General features: G+C 39.7%; 1 protein-coding gene across 2 annotated transcripts in view; it reads left to right on the top strand.

Moving 5' to 3' along the window:
* kcnb1 (potassium voltage-gated channel, Shab-related subfamily, member 1) overlaps positions 1 to 21,042 on the top strand; it is a 61,399-nt gene that overhangs the window by 1,855 nt on the left and 38,502 nt on the right. For both annotated transcript variants that reach the window (XM_077602387.1, XM_077602386.1), the window contains exon 2: positions 2,045 to 2,699. In XM_077602387.1, coding sequence (XP_077458513.1) covers positions 2,124 to 2,699 — 576 coding nt within the window. In that variant the 5' untranslated portion in view covers positions 2,045 to 2,123. The remainder of the gene's footprint in view (positions 1 to 2,044; positions 2,700 to 21,042) is intronic.

Raw genomic sequence — 21,042 nt, 5'->3', positions numbered from 1 at the left:
ATAGCAGAGACATTTTCACACTTAAAGACCATATCATAGCTCTGTCATCATTCATCTTTCTTTAGTTTCTTTTACCGACTCTACCATGCCACCTTTACGCCTTCAAACCAAAAAGATTCCATTCCTGAGGTGAACGGTGTCATAAATGATTTATATTTTGTTTCTACATTTTTAAAATTGTTTTCCTACTGTATGTGTCCCCATTTTAAGGAACCACAAGTAATGGTAAAATGACAGCAATGAATCATTTTTTTAATTTTTGATAATCAGATTCAAATTACGTATTTTAAGTCAATTGTATTCTGAAGGGCGGCATGTTGGCCGAGTGGTGAGCGCGTCCTCCTCAGAGTTCTGGGGTTAAGGATTTGATCCCCCTCACTGTGCTCATTTCGAATGTTCTCCCCAGGCTTTTGGGGTTTTTCTCTGAGTACAGATCTAAAAAACATGCAGGGTAACTTTGTTGCACACTCTAAATTGGCCCCAGGTATGAATGTAAGCGTGAACAGTTGTTCTGCTGGACACCGATTCAGGGTGTCCGCCACCAGGTGCCCACAGTTAGCTGGGCGAGACTCCAGCATCCCCCATGACCCATGTGAGGATAAGCGGTTCAGAAACTGAATGAATGAATGTATCCTGAAGTCTGGAGCACATTAAAAACACCAATGCTTTTAAAGATGTTTTCTCCCAGAGTTAGAGATTAGTTTTGTTGCGTTTTTTTCCATGTGTGACCTGTCCCTATGATTGCCCATTGAGTTAACCTATTGTTTCCCCGCCCCTGGTATATCTCCTGCTTGCTACCACTTGTGTGACCCAGGTGTTTCTGATTGTCTCGTCAACCCATGTCTGTCTCTTTAAACACTGTGTATTTGTCTGTTTTTGTCAGATCGCCTTGTGTACCTACATGTTTCCATGTACTCTCGCCATGTCCTGTGATCCTCGTTTCTCCACTTCTTCCCCGTCACGTTTGATTTTGTTATTTGATTTTGAAGTGTTTGTTATTTTTGTAGAAGCTTGCCACATTCATTAAAGTTTTTGTTAGTGCTCTCTCACTCCCCGTCCTTGGCTGCATCCCTGTGTTTGGGTCAGACCATGCTTCATGCTCCCGCAAAACCTCACAGCAAGGCCTTCATTCTAAGTTTTTAGTTGCTACTTGTTCTTGCATGTTTTTTTAATTTGTTTTATTTTGTCATAAATAAGTGGAAATTTAATTTTCCCTTGCATACCCTACTTCTTTGCTTTGCACAATTTGTTTGTTGTAAACATACTTTGGTCATTTTCCAAATGTGGTGTGAAGCATTTGGCAATAACAAGGCCCTAAATAAACTTCTTTATTGATCTTGCTGGGTTTGTTAACAGTCAAATCGAATCGTTTTTTCTGCTCCTATTATCTATTAAATATCATAAAGGAAAAGTGTAATTTACAGCTGTTACTTTTGGCCTTTTAATTTTACCACCATTCCATATTCACTAACTCACCTTTGTATGTAAAGACCCTTAATGAAGTCTCAATGTTTTAAGTTAAAGAATATATTGTTTATTTTATTGAAAACTGCAATGGTGATTGGGACCCCAAAAATAAGGATATTGATCATATTACATTATTTTGTGGTTAGGCCTCGCAGTTCTAATCTCGAGGGTTCAGTCCTCACTTTGTGGAATTTGCATGTTCTCCCGGGCTTGCGTGAGTTTTCTTGGGTAATTTGGTTTCCTCTCATATCCTGAAAACATGCATGCTAGGCTGAATGAACATTCTAAATTGCCCCTAGGTGTGAGTGTGAGCGTGTATGGTTGTTCGTCTCATTGTGTCCTGCGATTGGCTGGCGACCAATTCAGGGTGTCCCCTGCCTGTTGCCCATTGTTAGCTGGGATAAGCTCCTGCACCTCCGCTACATGTGAGGATGTGCTTCACAAAATGAATGAATTCATAAATTGCAATATTTCATCGATAGGCATTGAAGCGTTGCTATGGTTCATTTAAATCATCTTTAGCAATTTCACTCTCATGCATTATACACACTAATAACCTTTTTAAATTTCTTTTTAGACACAAAAATGACAAAAAACTTGACCCAGAGGACTTCATAGTCGTGGGTGTTCACCTGTTTTGCCAATTGCAAGATATCATGGAGAAGTCCTTGGCAAAGTTCAACAAGGCTGGCTCGCAGTCCATGTCGTCGCTCCCACCTGAGGCGGTGGACATCGCCCACAACAAGTCATGTTTCAGGAGGGTCCGCCTCAATGTGGGCGGCCTCCCGCATGAGGTCCTGTGGCGAACGCTGGACAGGCTCCCGCGGACGCGTCTCGGCAAGTTGCAAGACTGTAGCAGCCACGATTCTCTGATGGAGGTGTGCGACGACTACAACCTGGACGAGAACGAATACTTTTTTGACCGACACCCGGGAGCCTTCACATCCATCCTGAACTTCTACCGCACGGGAAAACTGCACATGATGGAGGAGATGTGTGCCTTGTCCTTCAGTCAAGAACTGGACTACTGGGGCATCGACGAGATCTACTTAGAGTCCTGCTGCCAGGCCAGGTACCACCAGAAGAAGGAGCAGATGAACGAGGAGTTAAAAAGAGAGGCTGATAATTTAAAAGACAGAGAGGGGGAAGAATTTGACAACACATGTTGCGCGGAGAAACGTAAGAAACTTTGGGACCTCCTGGAGAAACCCGGCTCCTCGGTTGCAGCAAAGGTAATTATCAGAGATCATATTGTATTGAAATTTGATAGAGCAAATATTGGTATGGTTCATGAATTTTATCAGAGGTTCACATTTTTTTTCTGTGGGGCCACATTATCAGTTCTGACTGCAAAGGGGAGTGGGTGAAGTAGGCACATAGTATACAGTACGTTATCTGAACATAATTCCAGGCACATCTTTGTTTATTGTTACACATCATTTGCAAATATAATAAGTACTTCACACTGTTTAAATGTAAAATACCAGAGATACTCCATCCAAAACGCATGTAGGATTGTTGATATTAAAAATGATAATACTCTTAACAGTTATATTGACTGTAATTCTGCGTGACCGGACGTTTGGTAGAACAGACGTTTGGTAGAACGGACCTTTGGTCGCCGGGTTCGCTCGCTGTCAAATTATGACAGAGAGTTTACTGTTGATATTTTGATATTAGATATTTAGATATTAAACTCACTCTCTCTCTCATGATTATAATTTTGAGAGCTGGTTTCAACAGTAACAACCCGGCAACCAAACGTCCGTTATACCAAACGTCCGTTCTACCTAACGTCCGTTCTACCAAACGTCCGGTCGACCAAACGTCCGGTCGACCAAACGTCCGGTCGACCAAACGTCCGGGGACCAAACGTCCGGGGACCAAACGTCCGGGGACCAAACGTCTTTCGACGAAACGTCCGAGTACCGTAATTCTGTACATCAATTTCATAAAAGCCAACTAAATAGTTATCTGAGATCAATACAAGGATTAAAAAGAAAGAAAAAAAACATCTGATATTGTAGTATGACTTGTAGATCAACTAGCCAGCTCTTATGTCAGTCCAAGTGTTGAAGCTGACAAAAACGATGAAATGACTAAAAGGCTATTTCCATAATAGAGTGTTTTGATGTGTTTAAAGATTTCGAAAATATTATCTTAAGCAATTATCTCCTCACCTTTGCCTCCGTGTAGCAGGATTTATTTGGGCAAACCCCAACGTTAAAAACATGGTCATTTATGATTTAATTAAAGGAACAAAGGACATAGCCAAGGGGGCAGCGGACATGTGCTCATGGTCACAGTGTAAATTTCAATGACTGCTTGCCTCCAAGGGTCAGTTCAAGTGGTGATCAAAGAGCTCTCAGGCCACAGTTTGGGAACCACTTAACTACAAATACCAAGCACGTCCATTAAATTCTTTGAGTAATATACATGGTATTGGTTGAATATAATGCATGATAATGGAGATGACAGTTACTTATAAGTGTTGTAAAATGGTGAGCAAATGGTGTTAAGTAAGGGTAAAAAAACATAAATGAATATCATCATCGTGCGTTTAAGGGTTAAAGAGCCTTTTTTCTAGAAGTAGTTTTAAGGAAAAACTTGATGCATAAATCTCCTTTAATAAACATTGAAGTATTATTTACACTGAATTATTAGATTTTTTTCCGTTGCTGTATCATTGAGATCCTTTATATTTCTGATGAATTGTGTGTGAATAACAGTCTCTATCACTATCATTATTTTATGACTGCTGCAGCACAGTGTTCCTAGTTTCCGTGACTCGTGTAAATGATTGTTTGTTCTTCCGGCTAACAGATCTAGACGGCACACGGGCCTTCTCTTTCCTCTTTCTGTTTTATTCATCATGAAAAGTAGCTAAAGCAAATGGAAAAGGATTGCACTGGGAACATGTAAATTGATAGGAGGAAGTAGGTCAAATTAACTTTGTGTTGTTTAATCAAGGCTGAAAATATTGTGCTGCAAGATTGTATATTTACAACCTAACTAATGTTGTTGTTCTTGTACACAGAAAGTTGTTGCGTAACTGAGGTTGTTGTTGTTATAAACTGCAGTTGTTGCATCTGCATCTAAACATAAGAGAGCACTGAATAGGAGACTGCTATTCAATTCCAGCTTCGTGTTAGGATTGTAACCATGGCAACAAACCTTCAGCAAGTGCATATTGAGCCTGGGTGGAACAAAGAAGGGAGGTTACTTGAATTAAATGTAAACTGCAAAATAGTAAAATAATCTGCCTGATGATATAGGGCAGGGGTGTCAAACTCATTTTTTTGTCGCGAGCCGTTATGTCTTCCAACTAGACTGCCAAAATTAATCGATTAATAAATTGACAGCTTGCTCGATCGTGCTAATCGATAGATCATTTTTGGACATTCAAATTAGTACACATTTTTGCAATTATTGATTTAAAATGAGGAAACACAGGAAATAATCTACAATCTTCATTTGAATTTCATCATAAAACTGAAAGTTGGCACTCATCCTTTACTTTCTCGGACCACACAAAATGATGCGGCGGGCCAGATTTGGCCCCCGGGCCACCACTTTGACACGTGTGATGTAGGGGATCAATTGTTTGACTTCATTGCGGGCAGATGCGGGCTTGCTTCCCGCTGGTGGCGGTATGATTCTGAGTGCAAATGGTCGTATGTCCCTCTGTGTGCTGTATGGCTGACTGGCGACCAGTCTAGGTGCCTTTTGCCTGAAGTTTGCTGGGATAGGCTCCAGCAGCCCCCGCAACCGTTATAAAGATGCGGGGTAAGGACGAGCGAGGTATGTACCTATGTATAGTAAAATAGACTTCAAAATATAATAGTAGTGGATTTGGAATAATGTCTCTGTGAAAGAAAATATTTTTACTCTCACACTCAATCCAGTTTTTGAAGAAAAGTACACACATATTGACAGTTTATTACAAACCTAATATTATTTTGTGTTGCGTGCTTGTGACATTTTTTGTTAATGTTTAAAGTATCCTTTACATTAGCAAAACTTTTAAATCGACTCCTAATCAAAATGGATGGTACTTCTGCACACTGTTTTTAATATTAGCACAATACTAAACATATTGTTGTGTTGCTTCTTTTTGGTGCCAATCATATCAGAGTATTTTTATCTTGTGATTCAAAATAAATGATCTGCCGTCAAATCTGGCAGTACACAGGTAAAAAATAGTCCACTTTTGTTGAATGCTTTTGATTTTGTTGAATGTTGTGTGATCAGTGTTTTTGCATCAGTTGACACTGCTTTTAGCCAGCCAGTAATTACACACCACAATTGCGCTAGCTCTTTCAGTAAGCTTGTCAAAGCCTACATTTTGGTCAATGCCTCCAAGCATTAGTATGCATCAAAAGTCTCACTCGTGTGCACACTACATATTACCATTAGAAGCTTTGGCTAAACGATATGTTGGCCATGCCTCACAGAAATCTTTTATTCATCATTCATTTTCTGAACCGATTTATCCGCATTAGGGTGGCGGGGGGTGCTGGAGCTTATCCCAGCTGACTTCAGGCCAGAGGTGGCACGAGGAGACGGACAACCATTCACGCTCACATTCATACCAAGGGGCAATTTAGAGTGTCCAATCAGCCTACCAGGGATGTCTTTGGAATATGGGAGGAAACCGGAATACCTAGAGAAAGCCCATGCTGGCTCGGGGAAAACATACAAACTCCACACAGGTGGACTGACCTGGATTTGAACCCAGGACACCAGAGCTGCGAGGCCGAAGCGCTATCCACTCAAGACACAGAATTCTGAAACACAAATATCAATAATGCTATAAAGTGCATTTGAAGACTTGTCCTTTGCACCCAAAATAAGTTGGTTTTCCATTTAACCTCAGTCCAAATTAAGTGTTATTACGTAGATGTTGCACTGTTAGAAATGCATGTTCGTTAAGCTACCATACACACAAGCAAAATCTGATGTTTTGGAGATGTGAGATATGAGAGATTTTGTCTTCAATTAACTCATTGCCTTTCTGTGACAACATTAGAGTAATTCATTTAAAATGAGAGAACTGTCTCTAAATGCTCATCTTTAAGCTCCTCATGAGAAATCCAATCTATTCTAACCGGGAGGGATTGAACATCCCGTGCTGCCAATGGCACCCAGTGAGTTGACATACAATTAATCTTTTCAGGAATGTAAAAGAAAGTTGGTGTTGTCGCACACAAGATTTGAACTCCTGGACTATGAGACAGATGTTCTAATCAGTTTTGCAACCTGCTGCCTCTTTAGATGTGACCCAGCAATAAATTGATGAATTAGGAATGAGTCACACAGCATCAAAATTCATTATTGGTCACCCACTGCACAATGAAAGGTCCATAATGGCTTTTGACTTTTTACTTATATTTACAAACAACACTTTTGTCCACACAGTGACTGAATGGCCTTTAATTGCACTCCCCCTATTATGCATTTGACATTATCAAATGTTGAATATGCTGAAATTGCTTTGCTTTTAACAGCTGTCACATTGGAAAATACAGAGGTAGAAATTGTCAGCACTCTTGGAAAAAAAATGCCTTGAAATAAGCACTTGGAATCCATAGGCAAAAGGCAGTCTTCCACTTCATCATGTGAATAAAAGCCGTGTAAAAATCAATGGTTATTGTGTTGCAGCCAAGGAAGCACCCTCGACTAGAAAAAAAGAGACGGGCGCCCGGGAGTCGACATGCTTCGCGGTTTCTCGCTCAATTATGGACTTGATAACGGCGGGGGACAATGTCCCGCACGCATGTGCATGGTGTTCTTGCTGAGTCCAATGCTCCGATCAATAAGCCACCAACTGATAAGTAGCTGCATTAAGAAATAAGGTTCTGAAGAAATTCCTAATTAGCTAACATTCCATCTACCACAAAATCAAAGACTTGCACAGTACAAAGTACCGTATTTTCACGACTATACGGTGCATCGTATTTTAGCCGCAGTGTCAATAACGAGTGCTATTTCTGTATTTTACACACCCAAAGACGCACCGTTTTTATAGACGCAGCCAGGCATGGCAAAACATACACCAGCTTAAACATACACGCTGCACCCACACGCTAAAACACGTTTTTAAAAAGGTAACGGAAGCAAAACTGAGTTCGGTTGTACTTTATTTAGCCATTTAACAATGTATACTCACGTCATCATCACCCACAAATCCATCAAAGTCCTCATTTTCTGTGTCCGAATTAAACAATTGTCCAAATGAGTCATCGAAAACGCTGAGTTTTATACGTTCGTCCAGGCGGCCACAATCCATTCGCAAATAGTAACTAGCTAGTAGCTAGCGTAACTATTCCAACGCTGCTTTCCATGCTTCGTAAAGCTGTGTTGTTGTCAATGTATACAGGCCACAATACATTCGCAAATAGTAGCTAGCGTAATTTTTTCAACACTGCTTTCCATGCCTCGTAAAGCTATGTTGATGTCGATGTATATAGGCCACAATCCATTGGGTGTATTGACAAAAGAACTACATATCCCAGCAGTCACTGCGCAGTACTTTTTCTACGGGGAAAATAATAGTCGGGGGCTGCTTGCCGTAGTTGTAAGAGCTGTAGAGGATGGTGTACCCTATCGACTGATTTATTTTATTTTATCCTAATAACAATTTTAGTATTGGTCCATATATAAAGCGCACTGGATTATAAGGCGCCCTTTCTATTTTGGAGAAAATTTAAGACTTTTATTTGCGCCTTATAGTCGTGAAAATACGGTACAATTCCGCCTTTTCAAAATTAATGCAGTTTTGATTGACTGAATGATAATGACTGGTAAAAACATACTCATGCTAATTAATGCAGTGTAGAACTAGGCTGAATTTTATTGAAAGCTGTTAAGATGTTTATCAAGTACCAAAGTAATAAAGTACTCCACCTAAGGCTGTTGTTAGGGTGGGACACCAAGGATTGAGAACTGAGTGGAAGATAGACTGGTATTGTTCATTTTTCATTAGCAATGTTTTTTTATTTTTTTTATTTTTTTTACCTGACACGTTTTGGCTTGAGCCGCCTTGTGGTGTAGAGCAGGGGCAGGGAACCTATGGCTCGGGAGTCACATGTAGCTCTTTTAATGGGTGCATCTGGCTCTGAACTAAAATATGGAAACCGGTGGTGATTGAGCAGAGTCCCGAACGGACCAATAGGAATGTCACGTCGGCACTGTGCCTTCTGCATCCATTTTCTCATTTGTTACTTATTGAACTCATTGATATTCATTGATTAGCAATAGCATAACAATGTTGTCGAAAGACAACTGGACCGAAGTCAGCTCGGATAGGCTCCAGCAGCCCCTACGATCCTAGTGAGGATAAAGCGGTTCAGAAAATAAATGAATGAAAGTGAAATACATCTCTCAGTCTAAGTCTACATCTCAAAGGTTTGACCTGTACATGGTCAAATTGTAGTCAGCAAGAGTGTGGAGGTTGCCACATGTCATGTTTTCTGTGGGAACCTTTGCTTTATCCGATGACTCAAAATGTTAGGATTAATTATTTAATCTGAAGGTCCGATTATCTATCTGTGCACTGACATAGAGGGTGATCATTTCAGTTGGCTTTAATCAGGTAAATTAGCCAGTATCCAGATGTCAATAAATGTTGAGGCACACTAGTACACCTACGATTATTTCATTAAATATATGGGGACATTGGTGGCCTGGTAGAAAAAAATAGGAATTTACTGCAATACCCTTATAAAAAGGAATTTTCTAACGAAATTGCTATTAGGATCTCGCCAGATAGTGCAACCAACCTAACAACGTGTCCATTGTGTGTCAGCGGTTACTGGTTTAAAAATAAATATCCTACCAATGGGCTTGTCTCATCAACCAGTCCCAAGTCCCAGCTACGGTTCATCAGTAAGGGTCAGAGACACTAGCAGGCTAATTGCATGGGGATTTAATCACAGATCCAAGCACAAAACAAAAGGTTACCCAGCAACTAAAGAGAATATGACTGTTTAATATGTTGACCAAGCAGGCAGTGCAGCATAACGTTAGAGGAAATATTTTTAAGAAGAGGGAAAGCATTGTTCTTCTTTGCAGTTCATTTCTCCTCTTCTGCTTGTATACCTCCGACTAAATGTCAGGAAAATGTCACATTAATTATTCTCCAAGAGGGCCAATCTGAAGCGTTCCTCTATCTGTTTATATTCTTTGGGAGGCACACTGTCGTCCATCCCCTGCTCAAATCAGATCCGTGCCACCAATCAAATCGAATTTTATGTGTGAGCCTGATGAAGGCTTCCAAGTTGGCACCAAGAAAAAGCCTTTTTTTTAACTACCTGCTTCTAACACAACACGTGTGGGTGGTTTCTTACTTTTTTCTGTGTCATTCCCAGAACGGAAGCTTTTTAAACACAATCATTTTTTAAACCTAAAGTTTAGCTTAAGGCAAGATTTGAATGTGACTATATGTAGTGACAGTCAAGGCTAATTTAACAATTTCCTCTCCCTCCTGGTCATAGTCGACTATGCCTAGTTATTGGAATTCTATAACAGATTATCTTGAGCAAGTACAGTGGTACCTCGTCATACGACCGCTCGTCATACAAAATGCTCGTCTTACGGGGGAAATTTCGATCGAATAATTCGCCCGTTATGCGGTCAAAATTTCATGATACGACCAAGCCAGGTCTTTTTTGCATATCTTTCGTGTATAACAATATTTACGAGCACGGAACAAATAATTCAAACGAGTTCCTCCTCGGACCAGGAAACGCACAACGCGCATGCAAAAAGAAGGCTTTCTGGGTAATGAAGTATACTCCTGCACACAACACCCATACCTTTCTCAGAATAAAACTTCATTACCCACAATCAATACGTAGGAAGCTCAGCTATGTCATTTCCTGTTATTCTTTCTTAGGAAAGAAGGTCCAGCGATCGCTCTTTAAAGACTATTTCTCGTTGGCAGGTGGTCGTGCTTTATCCTATTGTGAGGACATTTGTGTGCATCATTTTGGTAATATTTTGAAGGCAATACAACAGTAAACAGTCCATCGATAGCGAACGTGAGGGCGGAAGCGTGACAAACCGCCAACCCGAAAAACGAAGGTAACAAAAGATTACAACAAAATTAGAATTCAGTTTTGTGTAAAGTTACATTAAACGTATGTTTGAGTGTCTGTATATATTAATCCAAGTTAATTTAAATTTGTTTGTTCCGTTTACGAGTGCGTTGTCGTGGAAAAAAAACGAACCCCACGCCCCCAAACGTCTCTGTCTCCTGTCGTCGAGATCTGCCCATTTTTAGTTAGATTAAACACATTTTATTACTATTAAATCACTAGTTATGTGTTACTTTGTTAATAGATGGTGAATTAGAAGAAATAAAACATTTTTTCAAATCCAATATCCTGTTTTTGGTGTTTTCTTCAGATAGTTGGAACGAATTAATTTGTTTCCCATTCATTTCAATGGGAAACTTTACCTCGAGTTACGAGAAACTTGTCATACGAGCTCAGTCCCGGAACGGATTAAGATCGTATGTCGAGGTACCACTGTATTCTACACTGTGGCATGTGATAAGAATGTTTTAACTCCCCAATCTGCTTGGAAAGGGTGAGGCTGTATAAATTAAACCCAAGCAATATTCTCATCTCATCTCATTTTCTGAACTGCTTTATCCTCATTAGGGTCGCAGGGGGTGCTGGAGCCAATCCCCGCTGTGTCCGGGACAGAAAATATTTCCAAATGCAAACCCATGTGTCTGGCAGTATTGCTGAAGTTCCTCAGAAAAAGTAATCAGATTACTGAAGACTGGTTATTGAATTATAAAGTAATTTATTTACTCTATAGATGGATTTATTTTGAAAGTTCCATTTCTGTTACTTTGGCAGTTACTTAAGGTGGTTACATTAGTACCCTTTGACCACAGAATGACAACAGGTCTTGTTAACACCTTTCTAATTAGTGCAACATTGGAAAGATATAAAAGTTCCATTTAAAAAAACATCAAAAAGAAATAATGCAATTAATAATGTCCTCTAAGGTCAATATTTATTTTATAAAATTGTAAACGGAAATTTATAATGAAAAAAATAGACATATAATAAAAACAGTGTTTTAAATACTTTTAAAGAAAACATTCATTCATTTTCCATACCACTTACCACATGTACCCGATAGGGTACCACATACCACCTCACAAGGGTTGGGGCTGTGCCGGAGCCTTTCCCAGCTACCTGTGCGCAGTAGGTGGGGGACACCCTGAATTGGTGGCACACTGAGGGGAACAAGCATTCACGCTCAACTTATACCTAGAGGCAATTTAGGGTGCTCAACCAGCCTTCCGTGCATGTTTCTGGGATGTAGAAGGAAACCGGAATACTTGGACAAAACGTGACAATCAACGTGACAAGTTTATGTTTATGTTACGTTTATGGTAACCGCTTAAAAAACTGAAGGGAGCACTTGAATGTGTTAGACTCTTATACTTCAAATAAAATAAAAAAATATTATAGGCTGAACCTCAAGGTCATATCCTTAACTCAGGTAGTCCGTGACTTCCTTTTCTGTTAAATATGTCTCCTTAGGCTTGGCCTCAAAACGTAAAACATCCATCTCACTTGACTTTTTCTTTTTTTGATGTGTCAAAAAAAAACACTTCATGGCGTTGCAGAACTCACACAGGAATTAGTATTCCTTATCACGGAAGCATTTAAAGGTGTAGTAAACTCAAATTGATGATTTTCTTCTAAGTACATATAATCTGCAAGTACTGAAAACATGGGCACAATCTTTGAGTTATAGATAGAAACATTTTGGTCAGGTTTCTTAAGTTTTTATTTTAGTTTTAGTTTAAAATGCCAGCTGTTGACGTCATAACTTGAAGCTCATTGTTGTCACTGCTTTCGTGGCTTCTGTTCTGACTATTAGTCAATCGCTTTTCCATTTTAGTAAAGAGCAATACCAAAATGCCTTTTAACATGCATATTTCCTGGATCCCACATTGCAATAAAAATATATTATTTAAAATATTAAAAAAATAAGAAAATAAAAAGGCTTTAGGAGTTAGAGAGAGAGAGAGAGAAAGAGAGAGAGAGAGAGAGTGAGTGAGTGAGTGAGTGAGAGTGCATTAGAGAGAGAAAGAGAGAGTGAGCGAGAGGAAGAAAGAGAGCAAGAGAGTACATTAGAGAGAGAGAAAGTGAGAGGGAGAGAGGAATAAAGAGAGGGAGAGAGTACATTAGAGAGAGAGAGAGAGAGAGAGAAAGAGAGAGAGAGAGAGAGAGAGAAAGAGAGAGAGTGAGACAGAGAGACAGAGAGAGAGTGAAAGAGAGAGAGAAAGAGAGAGAGTGAGAGAGAGAGCGGAAGAGAGGGGAAGAGAGAGTGCATTAGAGAGAGAAAGAGAGAGAGAGCATTAGAGAGAGAGAAAGAGAGAGAGAGAGAGAGAGAGAGAGAGAGAGAGGAAGAGAGAGAGTGCATTAGAGAGAAAGAGAGAGGGAGAGCAAGAGAGAGAGAGAAGAAAGAGAGAGGGAGTGAGTGAGAATGCATTAGAGAGAGAGAGAGAGAGAGAGAGTGGAAGAACGAGAGTGAGAGAGTACATTAGAGAGAGAGAGAAAGAGAGAGGGAGAGAGAGGAAGAAAGAGAGGGAGAGAGAGGAAGAGAGTACATTAGAGAGAGAGAAAGAGAGAGAGAGAGAGAGAAAGAGAGAGAGAGAGAGAGAGAGAGAGAGAGAGAGAGAGAGAAAGTGAGAGAAAGGGAGAGAGAGAGAAAGGGAGAGAGAGAGAGAGAGAGAGAGAGAGAGAGAGAGAAATGGAGAGAGAAAGGGAGAGAGAAAGGGAGAGAGAAAGGGAGAGAGAAAGGGAGAGAGAAAGAGAGTTAAATCACATTATTATTCTGAGGGCATCTTTGTCATTAATCAGAAACCAAGGTCAAATAACAAGAGTATAATGGAGAACAACAGGCTAAATAGGTATGTGTTACCAGAACAGTTCTTCATAAAACTATAGCACACAAGTCGCACGTGAATATTAGGCCTTGCCAAACTATAAAAAACAAAGCGTGATTTCTATCCCGTAAAATACAGGACGTTCCATTTCAGTATAAACAATGTTCTTGACTGTAGCAGGAAATTTTTGTATAATGGCACAAAATGACGGTGCATCAACTGTGTTCAGTGGTAACATTTCCTCCACAAGGTAACGCACCAGTAACTTTTTCAACAACCCTCCACTTCTCGTTCAAATTAGGGAAATATTGTCTTCATTTTTTACCTGAATTCACAATGCTTCTCTATGTGAAATTGCAGATCAGTGCTGATCTTGACCTTTCTTGACAGAAAGTCTCGATTTCTTACCGTGTGCAGTCTATTAAAAAAAAAACTAGCTCGACATAATTTATCCGAGCTTCATACGTGCAAGAATAAGTAGACATTTCAGCCCTCTGTGTGTCCCTCTCCAAGTTCTTTTCTGGTTTCTTTGGCTTTTGAGTGCACGAACAGTTTCTTCTGTCATCAGTGGAGAGAAGCGATAGCGAACATAGCTGTCAGCTTGCATTGTGCATTAGACACGAAGCGACAAATTCTAATTACGCCGCATTGAAGTCACACTTCTGATGACACAGAGATGTGGCGCGGCTATATTTGTTCTCATAAATCAGTTGGCTGCACAATCGAAGACATGGTTGCTGAGGAAGATCAATCAGAGTGCCTGACAGCAGGGGGGCGCTGGTAGTCAGAGGGCTGATGGTGCAACGCCAGACTGGGGCACTTTTTCAGGCCAGGGGTCAGAGATTTAATCAGGCCATCCCTGCATTGCCCCCATGCCGCCACACATGCACACACTATGTGTTTTTGGCTAATTGAAAGTAAATTTGTACTGCAGTACAGGCATAATGGACACTACAATACTCAGACCAGCACTCACCTGTCGAGATGGTGACTCACTATATATATATATATATATATATATATATATATATATATATATATATATATATATATATATATATATATATATATATATATATATATATATATATATATATATATATATATATATATATATATATATATATATATATATATATATACTTTGTAGCAAAATATAAATAAAACTCTCATAACCACACCATGAGGCCGCCTCGTGGTGTAAAGGCTCACTTGCCTGAATTCAGTGCGGGCAGGCGTGGGCTCAATCCCCAATTGTGAGTACATATGGTCATGTGCCCTACGGCTGACTGGCGACCAGTCTAGTGTGTAGTCTGCCTTTTGCCCGAAGTCAGCTGGGTTAGGCTCCAGCAACCCCTGCAACCCTTTCGAGGATGCGCGGTATGGGAGATGATGATGATGATATCCACACTGTAGTAAATTAAGATCAGTCTATTCCTGTTTTCATGTTCAAACATAGTAATGATCAAATGCAATTGTCATGTTTGGTTGTGGTTTTGTGGTTTGGGCGTTTTCCCTTGTGTTTCCAGTCCATGTGATTACCCATTAGTTTCACCTGCTGTGTGTTTCCTGCTCGCCTTCCCTTGTGTGACCCAGCTGTTTCTAATTGTCTTGTCAACCCCTGTCGGTGTATTTTAACCTCGTGTTTCCAACGACCTTCGTCACAGTATTGTTTGAGTGTGGTCTTGTTATGTTGGTGTGGTTCTTCCCTTCATGTTTTCCCCAAGTAAGTTTGTTTTGTTGCGTGTTTTTGTATTTAAGGCTTTATTTTTCGTGATACACCTTTGCCATTACATTTTATATTAGTGCAGTGTTTCCGCAACCATTGTGGCGCGGCACTCTGTGGTGCTGTGAACAATAGTCAGCTGTGCCGCGGGAAATTACAAGAAGTTATAGATAATATTATTATAATATTCTGAGAGAAAAGTCTTAATGTTAAAATTGAACTATTATGAGATAAAAATCAAAATATAATGAACATTGAATCATAGATCATCCGACTACAAGATTCAAATCATAAAACAGTCATTATATTGATTACATACGCTCCCCTACTTACGAACGAGTTAGGTTCCGAGCGATTGTTCATAAGTTGAATTTGTTTGTAAGTTGCTCAGTGCTATATTTTGTATTATAATTTATGTTTAAGGCCTATATAAGTATATTGAAGGTTTATATAAGTGCATATGTATGTTTAAGGCTTGTATAAGTAACACACATTGGTTTGTACTGAAAAAAACATTTAATAACATGGAGAATACATACAGTACTGTATACATACATTAGAGAGAGAGAGAGATTTACTAGAAACTGGCCGAAAGAAGCTATGTAATGACGATTGCAGTTTTCTTTTTTTCATCATAAATGATGCGGTAGCACTGTATGGCATCATTCAATTGATTTGCAAACTTTGTGCAACGTTCAATATTTGGGTCCTGCTGCTTGATCTTTATGTTTATAAATGGTACTGACGGTCGAACGATTCAAATTGTATTCACGTGCATCGCTCACCACTTTCTCACGCGCATCAAGCTTCGTTATTATTGCCACTCATTTCAAATGAAATGGCTTGCCTCCTCCTTGCACCTCCCTCAATAGAAGCCTTTCGCTTTTCACCAACCATTTTGAATAATGGATGCACGAGATATTTAATGATAAAAATGAAAAAGGTTCTTTGCGCACTGGAGATACGTTCACGCACTTCCGCACTGCAACGAACTGGGCAGAGGAAGGTAGATGCTGGGTGAGCTGAGCTCTCACAGCGCCAGGCGTCGGTATTAGCGGCGGAAAGAAGCACTACTCGGAAAAAGGCGCGCAATACAAAATTGAACTTACGAACATTTTTCGACATAAACGCAATTTGCAGACATGTTCGTATGGATCGTTGTTTGTAACTCGAATGTTCGTAAGTAGGGGAGCATCTGTACTTTTCTGTAACGTGAACCGGATGATGTTTGGCTTCACAGGCTTCAACTTCTGTCGATGTTACGTCTGTGTGAGCACAAAACTGCTCTTTGCGTAATGTTAGGAGATAGAAGTAATATTGGGAGTAAAAAAAGTCGTAATCTTACGACATTTAAGTTGTTTTCTTGTTTTTACGTTACCTGAACAAGAAATTGTTTAAAGTACATCAACTTTTGGTTACGTAAAGTCTGTGTGAGCACGACATTGCTTTTAATACTGTTAGGAGATTTAAGTAAAATTAGGACAAAAAGTCATAAAACATTACATTACTTTATTTTTGCATCACTCGAACCAGAAGTTATCCGGAATCTGGAGACAATAACTTTTGGTGACATTAGTTCAGTGTGAAAAATTGGATTTCATAATAATTTTGGGGGATTATTTGATTTCTGTTGATAAAACTTTGATGAGAATGATTTTATATTATTGGCAACATAGTTTTAAAGATTTTTTTCAATGCATAATTTAGCCCTCGGCTACAATCTTTATATTTACATATATATGTTCATTAATATGTGTTGTTCCTTATTGGCGAGCAGTCTAGGGTGTAGTCTGACTTTCTCCCTAAATCAACTGGGATAGGCTACCAAACACCAGGAACCTTCATGAGGATACACAGTACGTAAGATGACTCCCTTGTGTCTGCCTGATTACCTGCAGTTGGGCCCTTTTTGCTCACATTGCTCACCTGAAAATCATAACAAAAATAAAAGTGACAATCCCATCTACTTCCTTGAGATTGAAACCTCTTTACACACAATTTCAACTTTCAATATCCAACTTATTTTAGCCTAAATGTAGTGTTGTAATTGCCAGTGAATTTTTTTACACAGAACTTCAAATTCTTTCAACATTCAACTTAAAATAGTCAAAATAAAGTGTGCGATTCCTGATGCACCAGAACTTGCAATACAAAATCAATTAAACAATTCTTTCATTTGACCTACGGCTTATCCTCACAAGGGTCACGGGGGGCTACTGGAGCCTATGCCAGCTAACTACGGACACCAGGCGGTAGACACCCTGAATTGGTGGCCAGCCAATCGCAGGGCACAACAAGGGAGATAGCCATTTTTGCTCACCCTCATACCTTGAAGCAATTAAGAGTGGTCAACCAGCCTATTATGCATGTTCTGGGGAAGTGGGAGGAAACCAGAAGTACCTGGAAAAAACCCACAGAAGCCCGGGGAGAACATACAGCCACTCACCCACCGTGGAGTCTCAATTATACCATTTTACTTTGATTTTAATTCAGTCCTCAATATTTTAAAACTACAATATCATCAAAGAGTACATTTTTTTGATGTCATGAAGACTTTAGGGTGTGGCACTGCACTTCCAAATCCAAAGTACTTTGAATTGCTCCTACAGTATGTTCCCAAATGTGGAATGCCTCATTATTTATCATAACAAAAATATAAAGACCCTAGAAGCAAGAAACATTTAAAAAAATAAAATAAACTTCCTTCTCTGAAACAGCTAAGTAACTTCAATATAGAAACAAATCTAACAAGTCTAACTCTGCTTTGCCCACTCCAAGATCACAACAGATAGTGATATCAAGTTTCACAGTAGACAGGCACAATTTAAAGAGACAAATCTTTGTCTCTGAATTGTTTGGCAGGTGTAAAAAGGAGGTCAAGATGACTTCACCTAATAGTTTTGTTTTCTAGTGCAATTCGACCACTATACTCAATTTGGCATGCTGCCAGTGCTTTCTGCCCGGCAGAATTGAAACTTCCTCATTTATCTCACCATCAACATGTGCCAAAATAATGCACAGTGTAACAGATGGGTGGCCCAGTCAGGAGGCCCCTCCTTGGGTGCTGGGCCACTAAATGTCATGCGAATTTTAGCCAAACATACACATATGCTAATGGTAATTGCTTCATGTTGCAATTGCTTCATGTTGCACCGTGACCACTTACTTGCGTGCTTCATGGGTTCGTTACTTGCTATCATCATTTTTTTCTACAAACACAGTCCAAAACCTCCTCTAAAGTTTCCTTGATAATGATCTTTCTGTAGTTCATGTTTTCTTAATCTGTCTCCTCTGATGGATATTTTCTTCTTGACATGCTATTAACCTCGGACAAGCCCATGTGGATCAATCAGCATAAAGTGTAGTGTTGTCTCACATGCCTGATTATCTCATCTTATCTTATTTTCTGAACCGCATTATCCCCATTGGGGTCGCGGGGGGTGCTGGAGCCAATCCCAGCTGTCTTCGGGCCAGAGCCGGGGTAGACCCTGAATCAGTGGCCAGCCAATCGCAGGGCACAAGGAGACGGACAACCATGCACACTCAAACCCATACCTATGGGCAGTTTAGAGTGCCTACCAGGCATGTTTTTGGAATGTGGGAGGAAACCGGAGTACCGAAGGAAACCCACGCAGAACATGCAAACTCCCCACAGATGGACATGACCTGGATTTGAACCCAGGACCCCAGAGCTGTGAGACCAACGCCCTACACACGCCTGATTAGGATGACAAAAATAACTTTCTCAATGCACATCATACATCAATGTTCTTTTACACTACAAATTGAACACATCGCGAATGCACACAGGTCATGCACAAGCATTTACATATTGGAATTGAGTTGCCAGATTGGGGCCTTTTGATGTGTTTTAGAGCCCTATTCGGTTGATTAATTGACATATAAGGACAGCTGGCTGTAATTTTGTCGTCGATGAAAAACTGGTTCTTTATATTTATAGACTGCGCTACTCATACAGTGCATAGTACCTGTGACAAATTTTATTTATTTAAATGCTGAGCATAAAGTAATGTCTGATTTAGAGTAATGCATATTTCAGTGAAGAAGGATGAGAACAGTGTTATTCTCTGAACAATGATGTCGTCCTACATTTCAGAGAACAACTTGTGAATAATTCAAGCCTCTTTGCCAAATGTTGTCATCATGATAATCAAAGTTAGAAGTGAGGAGGAGAGAAACATATCTATATCTACATCTGCATCTACATCTACATCTACATCTATATACTATATACTATACAGTGGCACCTCTACTTACAAATGCTTCTATATATGGAATTTTCAGGTTATGAAACCCTTTGATACGCAAATTACTCTTCCAATATACAAAAAAGCTCCAAGTTGTGAAATCCAAAATGTTAATACATTTCCCTTATCCATTATTTTATTTTGAAATTCTCCTAGTAGCATTGCGTCCCGCTGGACAATTTCCCTACTCCACTGGATTCACATTAATTCATTTTTTTTTTCTTTTTTTTAAATTTTTTTTTCAAGCATGGTTAAAGGAACTTTATTCTTTATTTCAAATTATTGGTATGAATGAAATGAAGAAGTTGGCCCCTGTTATCCATCCATCCCCGAATATTGCAAGGCAAAATGGCCGTAAACCACCAACTACTCCTAGGATATTGAAGGAGAATGAAGAATTAAAAGTGGCATGACCACTGTGATTTAATGAAAAAAAAAGGTTGTCACTTAACAACAAGTGTATCAAATTACAAAGAAAGAAAAAGAAAAATTAGATCAAGTGATTGAACTCACCAAAGCGGCTATCTCCCCTCACTTGTACACTTTATCCATGTATTTTTTGGTGTGGCCAAATTTTATGTTAAAAAGCCAAAGTTACATTTAGCTTGAGAACAGGGATGTTACACCGATCCTTTGTGTGCTGGAACCTGAATATAGTGAGCTTAGAGCAGCTACAAAAGAAAGGCCAAGTATCTCGAGCTTCAGGGCTGGAGTTTCTATGGTGTTCTAAAATGTTCACAGTTTTTCATTCCAGATGTTCATTCACAATTTATAGGTGCATTTCAGTTCATTAATTACAAGACACGTCAGAATGCCACATTTCAGGCAAAAAAAAGCCAAAGTTATATTTCGCCAAACACGCTGATCTTCCTTTTGGATTGTAGATTGCCAGCCAGCCACGTGGCTCACGTTAACAATCAACTGGACACCTATCTGTAAATATTTACTTTTAATGTTACAATGCATGTTTTGGCATGTGGAAGAAAGTCATGGTCTTCATCATAAAAGAAACTGAGCTCCAAAAAACTCCCAGTGTTGGGGCAGATATGCCAAACACTAAATAACTGTGCTGCTTGCTCTCAATCTGGTCCTTCCAATGGAAAACAAAGTGATTAAATGGCATAAATGAACCTCACGTGTTTCCATATTGGAGACGGCAGTAAGAAAAGTATCTTTGGCAAACAAGCAAAACTAGTGATCAACTACAGAGAACATGACAGAAAATAAGCAAACATGTTACCTCTGTATTATAAATTTTGGATGCAGCCCAATGGTGTATTGGTTCACTCGCCTAACTTTGGTACAGGCATGCGCAGGCTCGATTCCCGGTGGTGACGCTATGATTGTGAGTGCGAATGGTCATCTGTCTCCCTGTGTGCCCTACAGCTGAATGGCGACCAGTCTAGGGTGTAGCCTGCCTTTTGACCGACGTCAGCTGGGATAAGCTCCAGCAACCCTGCAACACTTATGAGGATACACGGAAAGAAAGATGACTGAATGTCACCTATATATTTTGGAGAAAATATAATCATAGAGGATCAGTCTGGCAGTGTAGAAGAAAAACGTGCCGCATCATTTGAGAGTGCCCTTCCCATCAGCAGCGGACATTCGGCCATTTTCAAAAGTTTTGATTTATTAAGTCATGAGGAGGTTGAGGTCAT

The sequence above is a fragment of the Stigmatopora argus genome, chromosome 6, assembly GCF_051989625.1.
Source record: "Stigmatopora argus isolate UIUO_Sarg chromosome 6, RoL_Sarg_1.0, whole genome shotgun sequence".
NCBI classification, from domain to species: domain Eukaryota; kingdom Metazoa; phylum Chordata; class Actinopteri; order Syngnathiformes; family Syngnathidae; genus Stigmatopora; species Stigmatopora argus.
Note: the sequence above shows the minus strand (reverse complement) of the source record. Positions and strands in the feature narration are given on the sequence as shown.